The sequence below is a fragment of the Agelaius tricolor genome, unplaced genomic scaffold, assembly GCF_023055355.1.
Source record: "Agelaius tricolor isolate 1412-34295 unplaced genomic scaffold, bAgeTri1.0.p SCAF_7, whole genome shotgun sequence".
Taxonomy (NCBI): domain Eukaryota; kingdom Metazoa; phylum Chordata; class Aves; order Passeriformes; family Icteridae; genus Agelaius; species Agelaius tricolor.
In genome coordinates, this window is record NW_027269267.1 from 35061259 (window position 1) to 35075795 (window position 14537).

The following is a 14537-nucleotide window of genomic DNA, read 5'->3' on the forward strand; positions in this document are numbered from 1 at the left end:
TTTAACCTACATTAAGTACAGTCAGCAATAGTTGTTCTCTAGAATATGCATCATTGAGATCTAAAAGCAAGATCAGCAGAGAATGCCGACTCATGCCTTGTAAGATCTTCTCAACATAGTGACAACCCCATAGCAATCTCTGGGTGAAGGACTGGATTAATGCTGCAGAGAGCTTTTGTTAAATGGGTGTATAATTTAGTTCCCATGCGCCACAATCACATGTCCATGTTATAGCCATTTAGCACAAATAATAATTCTTGCAGATCTAAATGTGTGTCAATATACATTAAACCATAGAAAATGCCATAAAATACTCTAATCTTTAAGCATCTGTATTCAATATAATTGTATTTACATATTTTTATGAACTTCTAATATGTAATAAGTCAATGAAGACATTTTTACAACGTTTATTGGATTATGAATTTATAAATTCAAGGACTCAGAGGCACATAGTTTAAAAGGCCAAGAACACCAAAACTAATTAAGTCACAGAAATCAGAATATTTATGGACGTAACACCAGTAAAAAATAAAAATCACATCCAGACTAAAAGCAACACCTCTTAAAGAGTCATCCTTCAAAGTTAGCATAATAAAAAGTTCTCATTTCCCTCAAAGAAAAATAAATCATCCCACCTACCAAGCTAGAAAAACCTATTTACAGTTGTACTTTGATCAGAAGTATCATTAAGTTGTGTAATACAGCCACTTCTATTCTGCCATTAGAATTTAACATTTCTTTCAAAGTATAGTTGTATTTACAAATGCATAAATATTGTAACTCTGATCTTCATTAAGGTTTGAATGAAAACAGGTTGTTAAGTCACAATACAAACGTGTTAGTGGAAAAGTAGGTGCATTTCAGTATCATTCTCAAAGAACAGGAAGCCAATACTTCTGATAAAGCTCAAGTTCATCAACAAGACCAGGTTTTTAAGTTAGGTTAATGAAGATTAAACCTCTTCTCTGTTAACTCTTTACATCGGTTTCTTCAGTCGACTTTCACTACACTGTATATTTTGGTTACAAACCAAAAGCATGCAAAGAATCCAATTGTCCCTAAAAGAGAGAAAAAAGAAAATGATGTGTTAGAACACTGACACAGAGGACATTAATTTCTATCCATAGTTTATAAGTCAGGATATATGTATATGTGATCTGCTGTCCTTAGCCTTCAGAACATCAATCACATCAGATAATGGAAAGTTACAGACAGTACTCAGACCTTAAAGGCATCAACTACTCTGTAACCTCTCATTATTTTCAGGAGCACAGAATAGATCATGTGGAACACTCTAGTAGTAAGATGTTTCTGTTTACTTTTTTGTTCTTGTTGTTCCAGTATGCTGCAGTCCCACTCCTTCACACTGCTCCATTTCACCCTTTCTCAGTGACTACTCACACACACTTTATCTCATCTGCTCAGCTGTCAGAACATTGTTATTATGTTTAATAAACATAATAACATCATCAGAGCTCCCATTACTTAGCAATACTTTAAGGTCTTGGAAAACTAGAGCATCACCTTTATTTCTCCACAGACTGAGTTAATACAAATTTCAAACCATAGTGTAGTTACTACACAACTTGTAGTCCTACTGAAAACATGTGTTACATACCTTAAAAATAAACACTTCTGAAATACTTATGACAGTCAAAAGGTACACACAGATTTGAACTAAAATTGGAGGATGAAAATCATTTCCCTGATTATTTATCCTTCTAGCAGAAAAAAAACAGTGGCTTCATCCCTTCTTTTTGTGTAACTCCAAAAGAAGCTTTTCACAAAAATATTATTTTGAATGTGAAATAGTTAATATAGTTGGGCTTTGTTAATCTAACTGGATTACATCAAAATTCAGTCTCAATCAGAATGATACTGGATTAAACAGCAGCTCAGAACACCTGTTACAGGAACCTTAATTTCCCACAAAAACTAGGACAGGAAAAAAGCCCTGAAGATTATCTGATCTCTGCCCAAGTACCTCTTCTAGAATTATATCCTGAACTTATACAAGCATCAAAGAAGTTCTTTAGAGGAAAAAAACTTCCTTTGTTTTAGATTTGGTAAGAGGGGCAACAAAAGTTGTGTGGTAACTTGTTGTCTATCAAAGCTTGAAAGGAACCATGAATGATATCATGGTCATTTTTTTTTCACTTTACGCTTGCTAAACTACTGATGTTTAAGTGATTCATTTACTATGATACGTAGTTGTGATCCCAGCTGTGAATCAAAGATTTGTCATGTAGCTCCCGGTATTGTGCCTGCTGAGTCTGATCAATGACCTGGAATGCAGTATGGATGCAAGTGCCTGAAGCATGTGTTACACTGACATAGCAGCAGGGCATCGTCAAAACCCTCCTCCCCATCCTGACAATTTTTCACAGATGAGTAAGCAGCAGCAGAATAGTTTTCATACAACAATTATGACTTTTTCTTTTTAGCTTTTTTATCATCCTGACATGGGAAGTCAGTTGCCTTTGGGAGCAGTTTTTGCTAAATTGCTAATATGTTCTTTTGTTTAAAAAAAAAAAAGGTACCTTTACCCAACCTCTGATTTCTTCTGTAAATCCTTATCTCCGAGCACTTCAGTAAATCTCAGAGAACTGAACATAACTGCATTTACATTCATATCAACCTAAATGGACAAAATTCTTCTCAAATCTTAAGAAACAGGATTATTTCCCCAAATTAAAAGGTAATTTGCACTTAATCTTGAGGGAATTAGATAAAAAATTGTTAAGCACAGTGTTTTACAATTCTGTGTAATTAATTACCTCAAGTGTAACCTCCCCTGATTTCAACATAGAAATTGAAAATCTAAAAAACAAAGAGCATACAGACTGAAAACTGAGTTCTAGTTGCACAGGATGACTTGCATTTCCACTGTCCCAATTACAAACAAATGACTGCCACAAAAAGCAGCTGAAAGGGGATGAGAATAAACCACCTCATCTTTGCAAGCTTATGAACCTACCCTAAAAATTTGCTGACAGGTGTTGTACAACGACTTGGTCAACTGAAAGTGAACACGTGAGCAAAGGAAAAAAGGGGATGCAGTGGACACATCTTAATGCCTCTAGACAATGCCATGTGACATGACTGACTTGAAAGAATAAGGGCAAAAGATGAAATTATATGGGTGTCTGAGATGCAAAAGGCAGCTAAACCATGTCTCAGCACAGAAAATTATTGTAAATCCCCTTTATCTTGAATGAATCTGCTCCAGAATTAGTGCACACATGCAAAGTGAACAAAGGAGACAGGGTAAACACAATTCTGGTTTTGGGCAAAACTGTTTACTATTACAGGCAGACTTGCTGAACATCTGTTGGAAAAACTGGTGAAACTAAATTAATTGACTTTACACTTTTGTAAAGCCTTACTATTTTTCACACTACTTTGTAAGTCTGCACTGCATTTAAAGTTGATCTGCATACAGCAGTACACATTCATTTCCAGTTGAACAACCACACATCCTAGGATTTTTTAGTTCAATGAAACTATCAGTACACCCAGACCAGAAGTAAAGGTTAAGAGAAAAGTAAGGTGAGAAAGAAGAAAACCTGAGCAAGGGAGGCAGAATCTCTGATCTAGGCATTTCAGAATGACTTGCAAACTGGTACAGAAATGTGAATAAAAGCAGAGATGCATAAATTACAAACTATCGGCAAGCAATGCCAAAATACATTGGACTGACTTAAAATGAAGGATGGAAGATAAAACTGACCACTTCTGGGACACAGCTTGATCACTTTTCAGTGAGATTATATAATGCACTCAAGTCCCATTTCTTCCTTTTAAACAGGCAATGACCCAAGAAAATCCTTGCAGGCCATTGCTCCCATTCATCATCATCTGAATTCAATCCACAAACAGCTTCAATATTTTCTTAGCTGAAGTGGACATGTCTTTGAAATATTCAGTTATACTTAAAATGAACACCATTCTTAGTTCTTTCTTCTTTCACTATTTTTGTTCTCCTAGGTTAAGTGGAAATGAAAATTCTACTTAAAAGTCATAGTGTGATTTTTATTAAAAGCTCTGATGACAAGCCATTTGTAGTCTATGAGGCCTCAAAAGATAGTGTCTATACACATACATATCCAAGACTGTGGAATCATTAAAAGTCATCATCAACATGAAGCCTGAAATTATTTAAACCATTGATCAGTTCAAAGTAGTTTCAGAAGTACTGCTCTGTAGGGCAGAGTATACAAGGACTGCATTCTGCTGCAGCAGAACACAGAATTTTTAAGATCTTTTTGAGGAGTTGGCAGTTGCTGCCTTCTTGCATCAGTTTGAAAGGAGACTTCTTGTATTTTCACTGCCATTTTCCCACCCTAAACAAGGGCTATTTCTGTCTGACTGAAGGCTACAATGGAAAATTTTGTGACCTCATCTCTATTACTGAAGAGGAAATTGAAATGCAGCACCTAAGGACAGATGTATTTTCCAAACGCTCACAATGAAGATTACAAGGTTCTGACAAGTCTGATAAAAAAAAAGTTAGAGAAATTCTGTCTGCTTCCCATGCCACTTCAATGCAATTGGGATACAGGTAAATACATTCTGGAAGAGAGTAAATTTTAAAAAAAGGCATTCTTTGTCTACCTTTATTCCTCTCTCTTCCTTCCAGCTATTCCAAAAAATCTGCTGTTTTTATCTTGACACTGTAAACTTTATACTTGATTGTGTGTGACTTGAAGTGTGCTTTTCCAAAGACAACTTATTTTTAAAAACTGAGTTTGTCATATGACTATCATAAAAATAAAATCTGAAAAAGTATTTATCACATATTTGTAGACCTAATGATAGGCCACACTTCAAGTTAGCAGTAGTTTTGCCTCATCCTCATTTATCTCTTTTATTAAAGTTTGTAAGCACATAGTTGCAATATGCTACACCTGGAAAAAAATCAAAGGCATACATGAATTTATAATTCTGTATCAAGATCAGTTTTGCCAAGGATTCTACTGTGCAAAACTAAAGGCAGATTCAAAATTTAAAATTCAGGTTCAATACACTTACCTGTGAAAAGGAAGAAGATCAAAACCATAATCATGGTATAACCGAAGTATAAAATGGTGCTAGCTGTTCCTGTGATTTGCAGTTTAGAAAAGAAATAATGTATTGCATATATTAGGAAATAAACTGCAGTGAAGCCACTAGTGAGAAATGAACGCCACTGCCAGTGATAGTCCTAGAGTGAGAGAAAATACAAATGGTAAGAAATACTGCGTACACCTCTAGCCCACTGATCCTATCAGGGAATGCAGAGCTACTTTCTCTATTATGACTTTATCCAAAAGTAAGTTTTTGTAGGATTTTTTTATCTAGAGGGAGAAGAACTATATATAACCAATACTGCTTTAATTACACCATTCAAAATTAGAGATAAGTAACCTTAAGATCAATAGCAAATACACAAAATACTAATATCCCAGATAAGCCAGGTGTACTTATTTCCAGCCACAGAGATTTTTTTTTCCCAAGGTTGGGCATGTCTGAAATGCACTCTGATTGAACAAAATTAATGGATTAATTTAGCACCTTCAGAAAACAGGGAGTGAGAATCTAAAGACGTGACATCTGACTCAGCAATACCCAGTGCAAGGTTTTAATATTTCTTACAAGAGTTGCCAAAAGTAGCCTGCTTCACTTTTTAAAGACATGGTTTAAGTACATCTCATCTAGCACTAGTGTTCATGCTGAATTCTGGAATACTTATTTTCAATTACAAAAGCATTAACATTTTTGGAAGCATTCTTAGAACATTATCAGGTTTGAAAACAGAGGAAATATTTCCTACCTCTGCACAAAGATGGAAGTAGCAGAGCAATATTGTAGCCTCAGAACATGTAATAACCAAAATAATGAATACCAGAAACAGGAAGCCAAACATGTAATACATCTGGTGGGACCTATAAAAGGGAGTTAAAAAAAAATTTAAATGGCCATTGTGCTATTATTATTTCTTCATAGGTAGTAACATCACCTTCACCTTAAGTATTTTCCCTTCCTATTGAAACTGTCAATTGTGCAGCCATACAATTGACTAATTTATTTTCTAACTAAAGAACAGCAACCTTGGCAGCTTGGTCTGAGAACACTGAGAAAGCAAGGCCAAAGCATGCCCCTGGTTGGGATTTTAGAGAAATAAATGACTAAACATAATGGTGAAATCACAGTTCCAGTGAAGTCAGCGTGACCTCTTCCACTGACTTCAGAAGAACCTAGATTTCACCTCACATTTCAATCAAAGGGGCAAAGCTCCAAAATAACAAGAAATGTCAAATGCTGTAGCTGTCTGTGTTGGGTAGAGGCACCTATTCAAGGTTCAGAAACAGTTTAACAAGATCCAATAACTAAATTGTGCCAGAAGGAAGACAAATTCCTCACAGTAGATTAGTTTGTCAGTGAGCTCACATCAAAATTCACTTCTACTGCACTAGTCTATGGGGCTTTCTTTTTAAAAATCATTATTAATTTCTAATAAAGATTTCACAAGAATTTGTTCTTGGTTCTTTTTTTTCCTCCCAAGAATAGTAATACTTTTCTAGCCTAATAACAACTACCAAAAAAATCTCAAGTTTATTTTAATAAACTTTACTACTGTCAAGTTATATGCTATATATCAGCTTCAGAGCCACTTCCACATGAAGTCGCAAGAGTAGCATGAGAAAACAACAAACTATCTGAAGGTAGGTCAGCTGTAAATTGCTAAGCATATCACAGCCACCTCTCTGCACACCCCAACAAGCACAACAGGCACCGAGTATTATTAAAACATAAAAAAGATATTAACATTTAAATATTATTGAACCAGTATGGTAACAATGGATCCCCAAATAATCAGGGAAAACATCTTAAAGAAAAACCTTCACAAAGATTTTATGACAGAGAAAATTCAATATATGGTGAACTTACCAAATACTATTGAGAATGAAGAACAACTGTATAAAGATACATCCAAAAGGAAGAATCCCTCCCATGATAATACCAGGTAATGGCTTTGTATAGAACGATTGCTCAGGAATCTGACGTGGAATTTGATTTGTGCGAACAGGGTGTTCAATAGCCTTTTAACAAAAATAACAAACAGTTAAATAAATAAAGTATCAAACTTTTTTGCTTTCTTTTTGTAATGAGTGGTGGCACAAAGTCTACTCTTTATTTTGAGCATGTGCATACCCAGCTACGCTACATTTGCTTTTGCTCCAGCTCGGTTACCAACACATGCTTGGCAAACTTGCTAAAAGACAGCTCTTACTGAAAACATAGTGACAGATATTTTGGACTTCCCTTTCAATGTTTGCCCATCTGTTACAGAGCCTGAGCTGATTTACCATATTTCAGCTGGGGTAGTGGTGGTGCAGATTCCTGCTTTCACCTTCTAAAAATTCCTGCGTGCTGTCTTTCAGGATTTACTTTGAAATTGCACAGGATAAACTTACTGAAAGGACTCGATCTGGCAATTTAATCCTAATTCAAGACACATGCATGGATCAGCATGGTGAGAGAAAACAACGTAAAGCACTGTAAGATACATGCATACTCTCTATCTTTTGGCTTTCATAATAATTACATCAAAAACATCAACAGATACTTCCTTTCTAAATTGATTTCCAAGTTTTTGTGACACCTACCACATTGCCTTATTAGCTTATCAAACCTTCCTTCCTCCTTAAAAGATGTACACACCTGTACAATGCAGGGGAACTCGATGGAATTTCAACATGGTTATCAGAAAAAAACCACTGAATTAAAAAGAGCCTACTAAAACAATATTCTCTGAAGGTATTACAAGAGATCTACAGAGAGACAGAATCCTGGCTTCCTATGCAGGAGAAAACCTACAAACGTATCTGCACTTATAGAAATTTATTTGTGGGGGACAGTAAATAGTTTTTTAAGAAAAAAAAAGAAAAAAAGAACGAATCTCATTATTTAATGATTTGGTCACCAAATTATTAAATGTTTGGTCACAAAGAGCCCTCATAAAAATATGTAAAATTGATTAGTTTAGGAGTAAATCACAATTAATGTCTGCCAAGCAGAGATAACCATTTACAGAACACTTATGCAAACAGATTTCACAGAACTCTAGCAATTTGATCAGGAAACATCCTCAGTGTAGAGGGCAGACAGGAACAAGAAATACATGACGAAACCCAGAAATGCAGAATTTGCTTTCCCTCATGCTTGCTGGGTCAAGTACTTGTTTTAGTCTATGAAAAAGATGCTAATTAAAATAAAAATGCTCATATCACTTATTTATCTGTAGCAGTCACTCAATTAAATAGAATGACAACCCAATTTGCTGCAGAGAAGTATCACTGCCACCAACCATGTGTCACAGCCTTGGAATACCAAGACTGGTTCTCTAAGGCAGTTCTAAAGCAACTGAACTGAACTGGAGCCAACAGTGCAACTAGATAAGGTGCTACCTCAGTCATGGCCTATACAGAGACAAATATTTGTGTGTGTTTATATATGTATATACTTAAAAAAACAAATTCTCAGAAACACTTACGTTTTTCTTAAACCCAAAATAGGCACCAATAAATGTCAGTGGTACAGATATGCAAAACCAGAGTGCCAAAATAGCAACCAAGGTACCAAACGGAATAGCTGCTGAAGAGCCTTCTCCCCAGAGAATAAGGTTCATGATAAAAAAATCTGCAAATACAATTCTGAAAAACACAGAGCACACTTAGAGCACAGAAATACTTCTGAACATTCAGTAACCTTGACAAAACAATGGCACTATTTTGAGATTTTAGCATAAATCTCTGCTAAAACCAAATGACACACACAAAATATGAAAACAAAGAGATCAGACAAGCAATTCTTTGTTAATCTAGTGGGACTGAACTCCAGCAGGCACTGACGTTCCAACTAAGCTATTTCAAATATATGCTTGTCTTAACTACACTTCAGGGTAAGACTGCTTGCTGTGATTAAGTGGAAAAAATTATCAGAGTGGTTATACATTATATGACACTATATAAGACTGACTACAGTGCAGTCAGAATAGTGCAGTCCAGAGAATGAAAGAAAACAATGAAAAAGTGGGCCTCAAACTTATTACTATCATAATGGCTTTTTCCTAATCAACCTTTTCATGTGGTGAGAGTAAACAAATGCTTACCAAAAAAAAAAAAAAAAAAAAAATCAAAGGATGATATGCCACTAACCTACTCATCTTTGTCAAAAGTACCATGATACTCTCGTAGCTCCCGGAATAAAGGGACAATGTAAGATTTACTTGTATAGCTGAAACCTAAAAAATTAGCTATGCACATCAGAGATGCAATTTAATTCTCTTAATCATGACAATATTCTCAACTTACCCAGGACAAAGGAATGATGTCAGCAGGACATTTGTTTTCCATTTCTCACCTCCAAATGCTGTATATTAAAACATTTGACAGACATTAAAACATGCATTAAGTTCAACTATTAATTTTCCAGTCCATTTACCTGTTCTACTTAGCTTGCAAACACTCAAATAATGTGCTATCATGCCCAAAACCAGTAAACTAAATATTCAGTAATAAAATTGGATTTCCTTATCCTATTGCTTAACCACAGAACTTCAAAGCAAAACGTCTCAGACCAAGGTCAGGAAAGGTATCCAACTAAAACTGTGTTTCTGACGACTTTATCTACTAAAAGGAGGGAACAGATTTGCAATATTTCTAAATCTTTAAAAAATGTTTTAAACCTGGAGGGATTAAGAAATTTAAGCTTTCCAGAATTTGACTGCAGGTTTCAGTAGGTAAAGATACATAAATATGTGAAAACCAAGCTTAACAGTTTTCTTGAAATAATTCTTGCCTATGAATCTTACAGAAGAGTCAGAACTAACACGCTTACAGTAGTAGTGATGTTTTCTTGAGTCTTAACAGCATTAAGCAGTGGTGATACCAAAAGACCAAAGATAGCTTTTTTAAGAAAATCTTTATGAATTTGCACTATGCTGATAAAAATTCTAGTCAATATACTTTCAAATGAAAATATCCTGCTGGAGTGCAGTGAAGCAGATAATTTCATCTGAGCACTGCCATAATGACATGCTTCTTTATTTCAAGAGTCAGAAGTGATTATGGTTAGAGTGATTTTAATTAAGTTTCTATTTCTTCATAAAAACTTGGTAGAATGTGACAGCAGTTATTAAGATTAACCATTTAATTTCAACTCATGTTTCACTTTTTAAATGCAATTTTGAAAAAAACCCCAACTTTTAAAATTGGATATCCATTTCAACTGCATTTTGTTTTATACATCACATTATTTGTGTACTATTAAAAAAAACCCCATTCATGTTTACATGCTCTAATGCAGGGTATAAACCACTTCCTGTTATAACAACAAAAATATCTCCGGATCAGTCATTCACTATCTTAGTAATTAAACACAACATTCAAGTATCAACTAAGTGATTACCAATAAATAAAATATTAAATTTTATCCTTAAAAACTACATTTCCACCAAAGACATAGGATTCAATTTACCATTAATACACTTCAAAATATCCTTCAAAACACACAGTATACACCACAATATCAAGAATAATTCTATCCTCAATTATGCTCTTAGTACTAAAATTTCCTTCTGTTTAAGTCTTAACTGGCTTGGATATTAGGAATACTTCATTGTCATGTCACCACCACTATGCAAAAAATTCCCTACAAGATACAAACTCACTTTTCCCACAGTTTTTCCCCACGTGAAAACTACAAAATGGTAAGAAGGAAGATCTCTAGTATCTACTGCCAGGCTGAAGTTCTGAAATAAACTTCTCCTGTAGCCCCATATATTCACAAGTAAAGTAGTTCAAAAGATCCGTTTCTCTCAAGTCAAAAAACCTTTCACCTTGAGTAAGGTAATTAAAACAAGCTGTATGTGGAATGCCATGCTTCTTCACCTTAAAATAAATCAGATGATAAAGGGGTAAACCATCTGAGGCTGGCAGACAGGCAGGTCTTGAAACAATAGCTGGGATCAGTGAGGGAGAACAGTATCAACTAACTCCTGTCAGGGGCCCAGACACCACAGGGCTGGTTTCTACAACCACAGAACAGTCCTTCTCCCCGTGCTCCAGCCACAGTCCAATAAGCATTATTCTCCAAAATACCTGGGAGCTAGCTAAAAAGAGGTCACCAATCTCAGGCATGCAAGAACTGAGGTTCACAATTTGGGGGTGCAGGTGTGTGTTACCAAGCAACATCCACAACTAAAACTCAATGCAGGTTTACACAGTCCCCACAGTGACAGGAAACAGAAGCAGAAAACAGTCTGATGTGAAGATGTAATGACCTTAGTACTACTATTATTTAATTTCACAAATACACAGCAGCAAGAGCAATTCAGGGTCTTTAGGCATGATTACATCAAAACCAGTGTAACTATATTAAGTGTTCTATATATGTATATTCTGTTGTTAAGGAAAGTACATTTCCCCACGTTGCCCTGAGGGAAGCTACAAACAGTGCAGTGAAATAAAAATCAGTTCTGTAATGATAGTTTATGTTAATGAACTTAAGCCTTGTCATTTTCAATAACTATTACTCACATTTGTAGAATCTGGCAGCAACATAACCAGCTGGAGTTCCAAGCAGCACCCACAAAACTACAGCACAGGTCATTAGAGCTCCCCTGTTAGCAGGTGACAAAAATCCCAGGCAAGCAAAAACTGTGAAGCAGAGATGCACAATTTTAGAAATGATGTTAGAAACCTTAGACTATATGTTTGACTTAAAGTCAGTACATCAGTTATCTTACAATCTGTGTGTACTAAGTTGCATGTCTACTACATCAGCTCAGCTGTTTCTAATGACTTTAATGAAATTTCTAGAAAAAATGATACTGCTATTTTTACTAGCACCGTGCCGTTAGCAGTGAAAAATCATGTACAATCAACTAAATCCTCCCCACTTTACTTACACAGGGTAACAAAAGTCATTATTAAGATTTGTGTGCCAGAGCCTAGAAAAACTGACAACAGCATTCCTTTTCTTGGGGGCCTGAAAATATCACCATGAACCAGTTTCCAGCCAAATTCTTCTTGAGCATCTTCCTGTAAAAGAAGTACATCTATTTTAATACAATAGATTACAACTTAAATAGCCTGTTACAGCTACACATTTAACTGGAAAAATTACATTCCAAATAAATTTTAGGAACTACATTTTAGACTTACAGTGGAATCCATTTGATTGTATCTTGCAATATCTTTATGGAGTGTCCTCAACATAATCATAGCTACCATTCCAGACAGAAAGAGGACAATCACCAGGGAATTCATAATACTGAAAAGAAAAAAAAAAAAAGAAAAAAAGAAAATTAATGAAAATCATCATTCAAACTGCAATGTAAACACTGCAGTACAATAAATTTCCTCCTTACCTAAACCACTGGATGTGAGTGTGAGGCATGGATTCCAAAATATAATCCCATCTTGATGCCCACCTGATATTTTTTTCTTCCTGAAAGAGTAAACACATGAACATCAGATACAGTCAGTATCCAACTCATACATTTGAAAGCTGATGTTTGTGCAAAGCAATCTTAAATCTCGTGACTAATTGAAATTTCAAGTTTCATACTTTACAGGGAATACTTCAATAACAGCTACCTAGAGCAAACCTAAGATTTGACCATAGAATCTAAACCAAAATATTTTCTGAATTTGAGCACTTGTGTCTTCTTAAGACATTAAGGCTTACCAAATTAATTTAATTGTACACCCACCCTTCAAGGACTGTATTGATTCATCTGGAATGGACCAGCAGAATAATGAAAGAACATAGATTTTTTAGCACATGTAAGTCCATGTATCAAGAAACTAAGCTATGCTATACAGTCTCCAGATGATACTTCACTCACTACATCATGCTCTGTCCAAATTATCCTTTGCTTTCATACAATCTCATTTCAGTACCAAATACCGTTACAAACAGCTTTTACTGCAGGACAGGTGGGGAGACAGAATTTAGCAGAGGGAAGCAAATTATTCCTCCAGGCATTTCAACAGATTAAACTTATTCAAAGTGACCATTTATTGATCAAAAACACTTCAAAAAGAACATTTCTTTGTTTTATTTTGCAGAGTAAACAGGAAAAAAGGAATAGACAGTGTTAATCAAGGTGAAGGTAGCTATTAAACAAACCAATTAACAAAACTGGCTAGGTGTCTGACAGGCTGTTATTTCAGTAATTTCTAACATGCAAGAGCAAGAGTGCTTTCCAGTAAAGCCAGATTTTGAAAAAAATCCAATGGGTTAAAAAATGTAGTCAAGATCACATATATAGTTCACTGAGATAATAAAACCATGTCTCAAAGGAAGCAACAAATTTCTAAACCAGTATCAATGACTCTAGGACAGAACTGCATTCTTCCTCATACCTAAACTGCCTTTTTTTTCTCTTCCTGAGATGACCTGATCTGCCAACTCAACAGAAATTCAGAAGATTACCTCCAATTGATGTAACACTGTGCACAAGACAGGTGCACACACACAGCTGGGCATGTCATTTTTAAGGCCAAACAATAAAATAATATGAAGCTGAGTTCACTCTTCATTACTAACTTCTCACAGGTTTCCAGAAATACTTGCTTTTCGGTATACAAATTCATTTCAGCACCACAACTGATATAATTTCTGAAAATATCATTATATAGAATATACATAATATAATCCCTCCAATATCATTATATAGTATAGACATAATATAATCCCTCCTGAGTATATTTCTTATACTATTTATTGTATTTTGAACTCAGAGTGGAAACAGTTTGAGAAGGAGTAGGGAACTTTGATAAACAGTTTGTCCAGCAAACTCCATCTACGGAAAACCAAAACAAAACCAAAACCTCCCTCTCTTGTCAGCAGAATGAGAAACATTCAGCTATCATTGCTGCCTGCAGTTGCCTGATATACTGCTCCTCTGCTTTTAAATAGAGAGTAGTAGAACAAAGACTACCAGCTTCCTACTCTTTTGAAGGATTCCAGGGGAGGAAGACCTTAAAGAGAAGGCAGCTTTTGCAGCAGAAGGGCAGAAAACTATCAGCTTCAACCTACCTACATGAAACAAACAATTTCTCAGACTTAAGAACTTGGATTGAAAAATAATCTACCAGACAACCTAGGCAGATGTGGAAAGTGTGACTCTTAAAAACCACATACGTGTTTCGCATCTACTTTGTGTGTGTTGGTATGCAAAACTGCAATGTATGTGGTCAAATCCCAAGCCACCTCTGACATTCCAGTTCAAATAAAGTTTTAAAACTACAAATTTACTATTCTGAGCCAATTTTAATTGTCCATCTTTATAATTCAGAGTACTAATGCATGATTTTAAGAGGTAACCACCACAGAAATCTTAGTACTCACATGAAAAGTAACTGAGTATGTGTAAGCAATTTTGACTTCTCCACTGGCCTTATTACTTATATCCATGGGCACTCCTGAGCAGTCAGGGTTGTCTGGATGAGTATGCTTGTAACTGCAGGGAGACAAGACAC

At 35.4% G+C, this 14537-nt stretch overlaps 1 protein-coding gene across 1 annotated transcript in view; it reads right to left on the reverse strand.

Annotated features, from left to right (window-relative positions):
* Positions 1-394: 394 nt before the first annotated feature.
* The window catches only part of TM9SF2 (transmembrane 9 superfamily member 2), a 28442-nt gene continuing 14299 nt past the window's right edge, over positions 395-14537 (reverse strand). Inside the window, exons 7-17 of the mRNA XM_071430909.1 lie at positions 14407-14518; positions 12419-12498; positions 12213-12321; positions 11957-12089; positions 11586-11705; positions 9360-9417; positions 8540-8699; positions 6934-7085; positions 5816-5927; positions 5035-5206; positions 395-1061 (exon numbers count right to left, since the gene is read on the reverse strand). Of these exons, the coding sequence (XP_071287010.1) occupies positions 994-1061; positions 5035-5206; positions 5816-5927; positions 6934-7085; positions 8540-8699; positions 9360-9417; positions 11586-11705; positions 11957-12089; positions 12213-12321; positions 12419-12498; positions 14407-14518 (1276 nt within the window). The 3' untranslated portion in view covers positions 395-993. The remainder of the gene's footprint in view (positions 1062-5034; positions 5207-5815; positions 5928-6933; positions 7086-8539; positions 8700-9359; positions 9418-11585; positions 11706-11956; positions 12090-12212; positions 12322-12418; positions 12499-14406; positions 14519-14537) is intronic.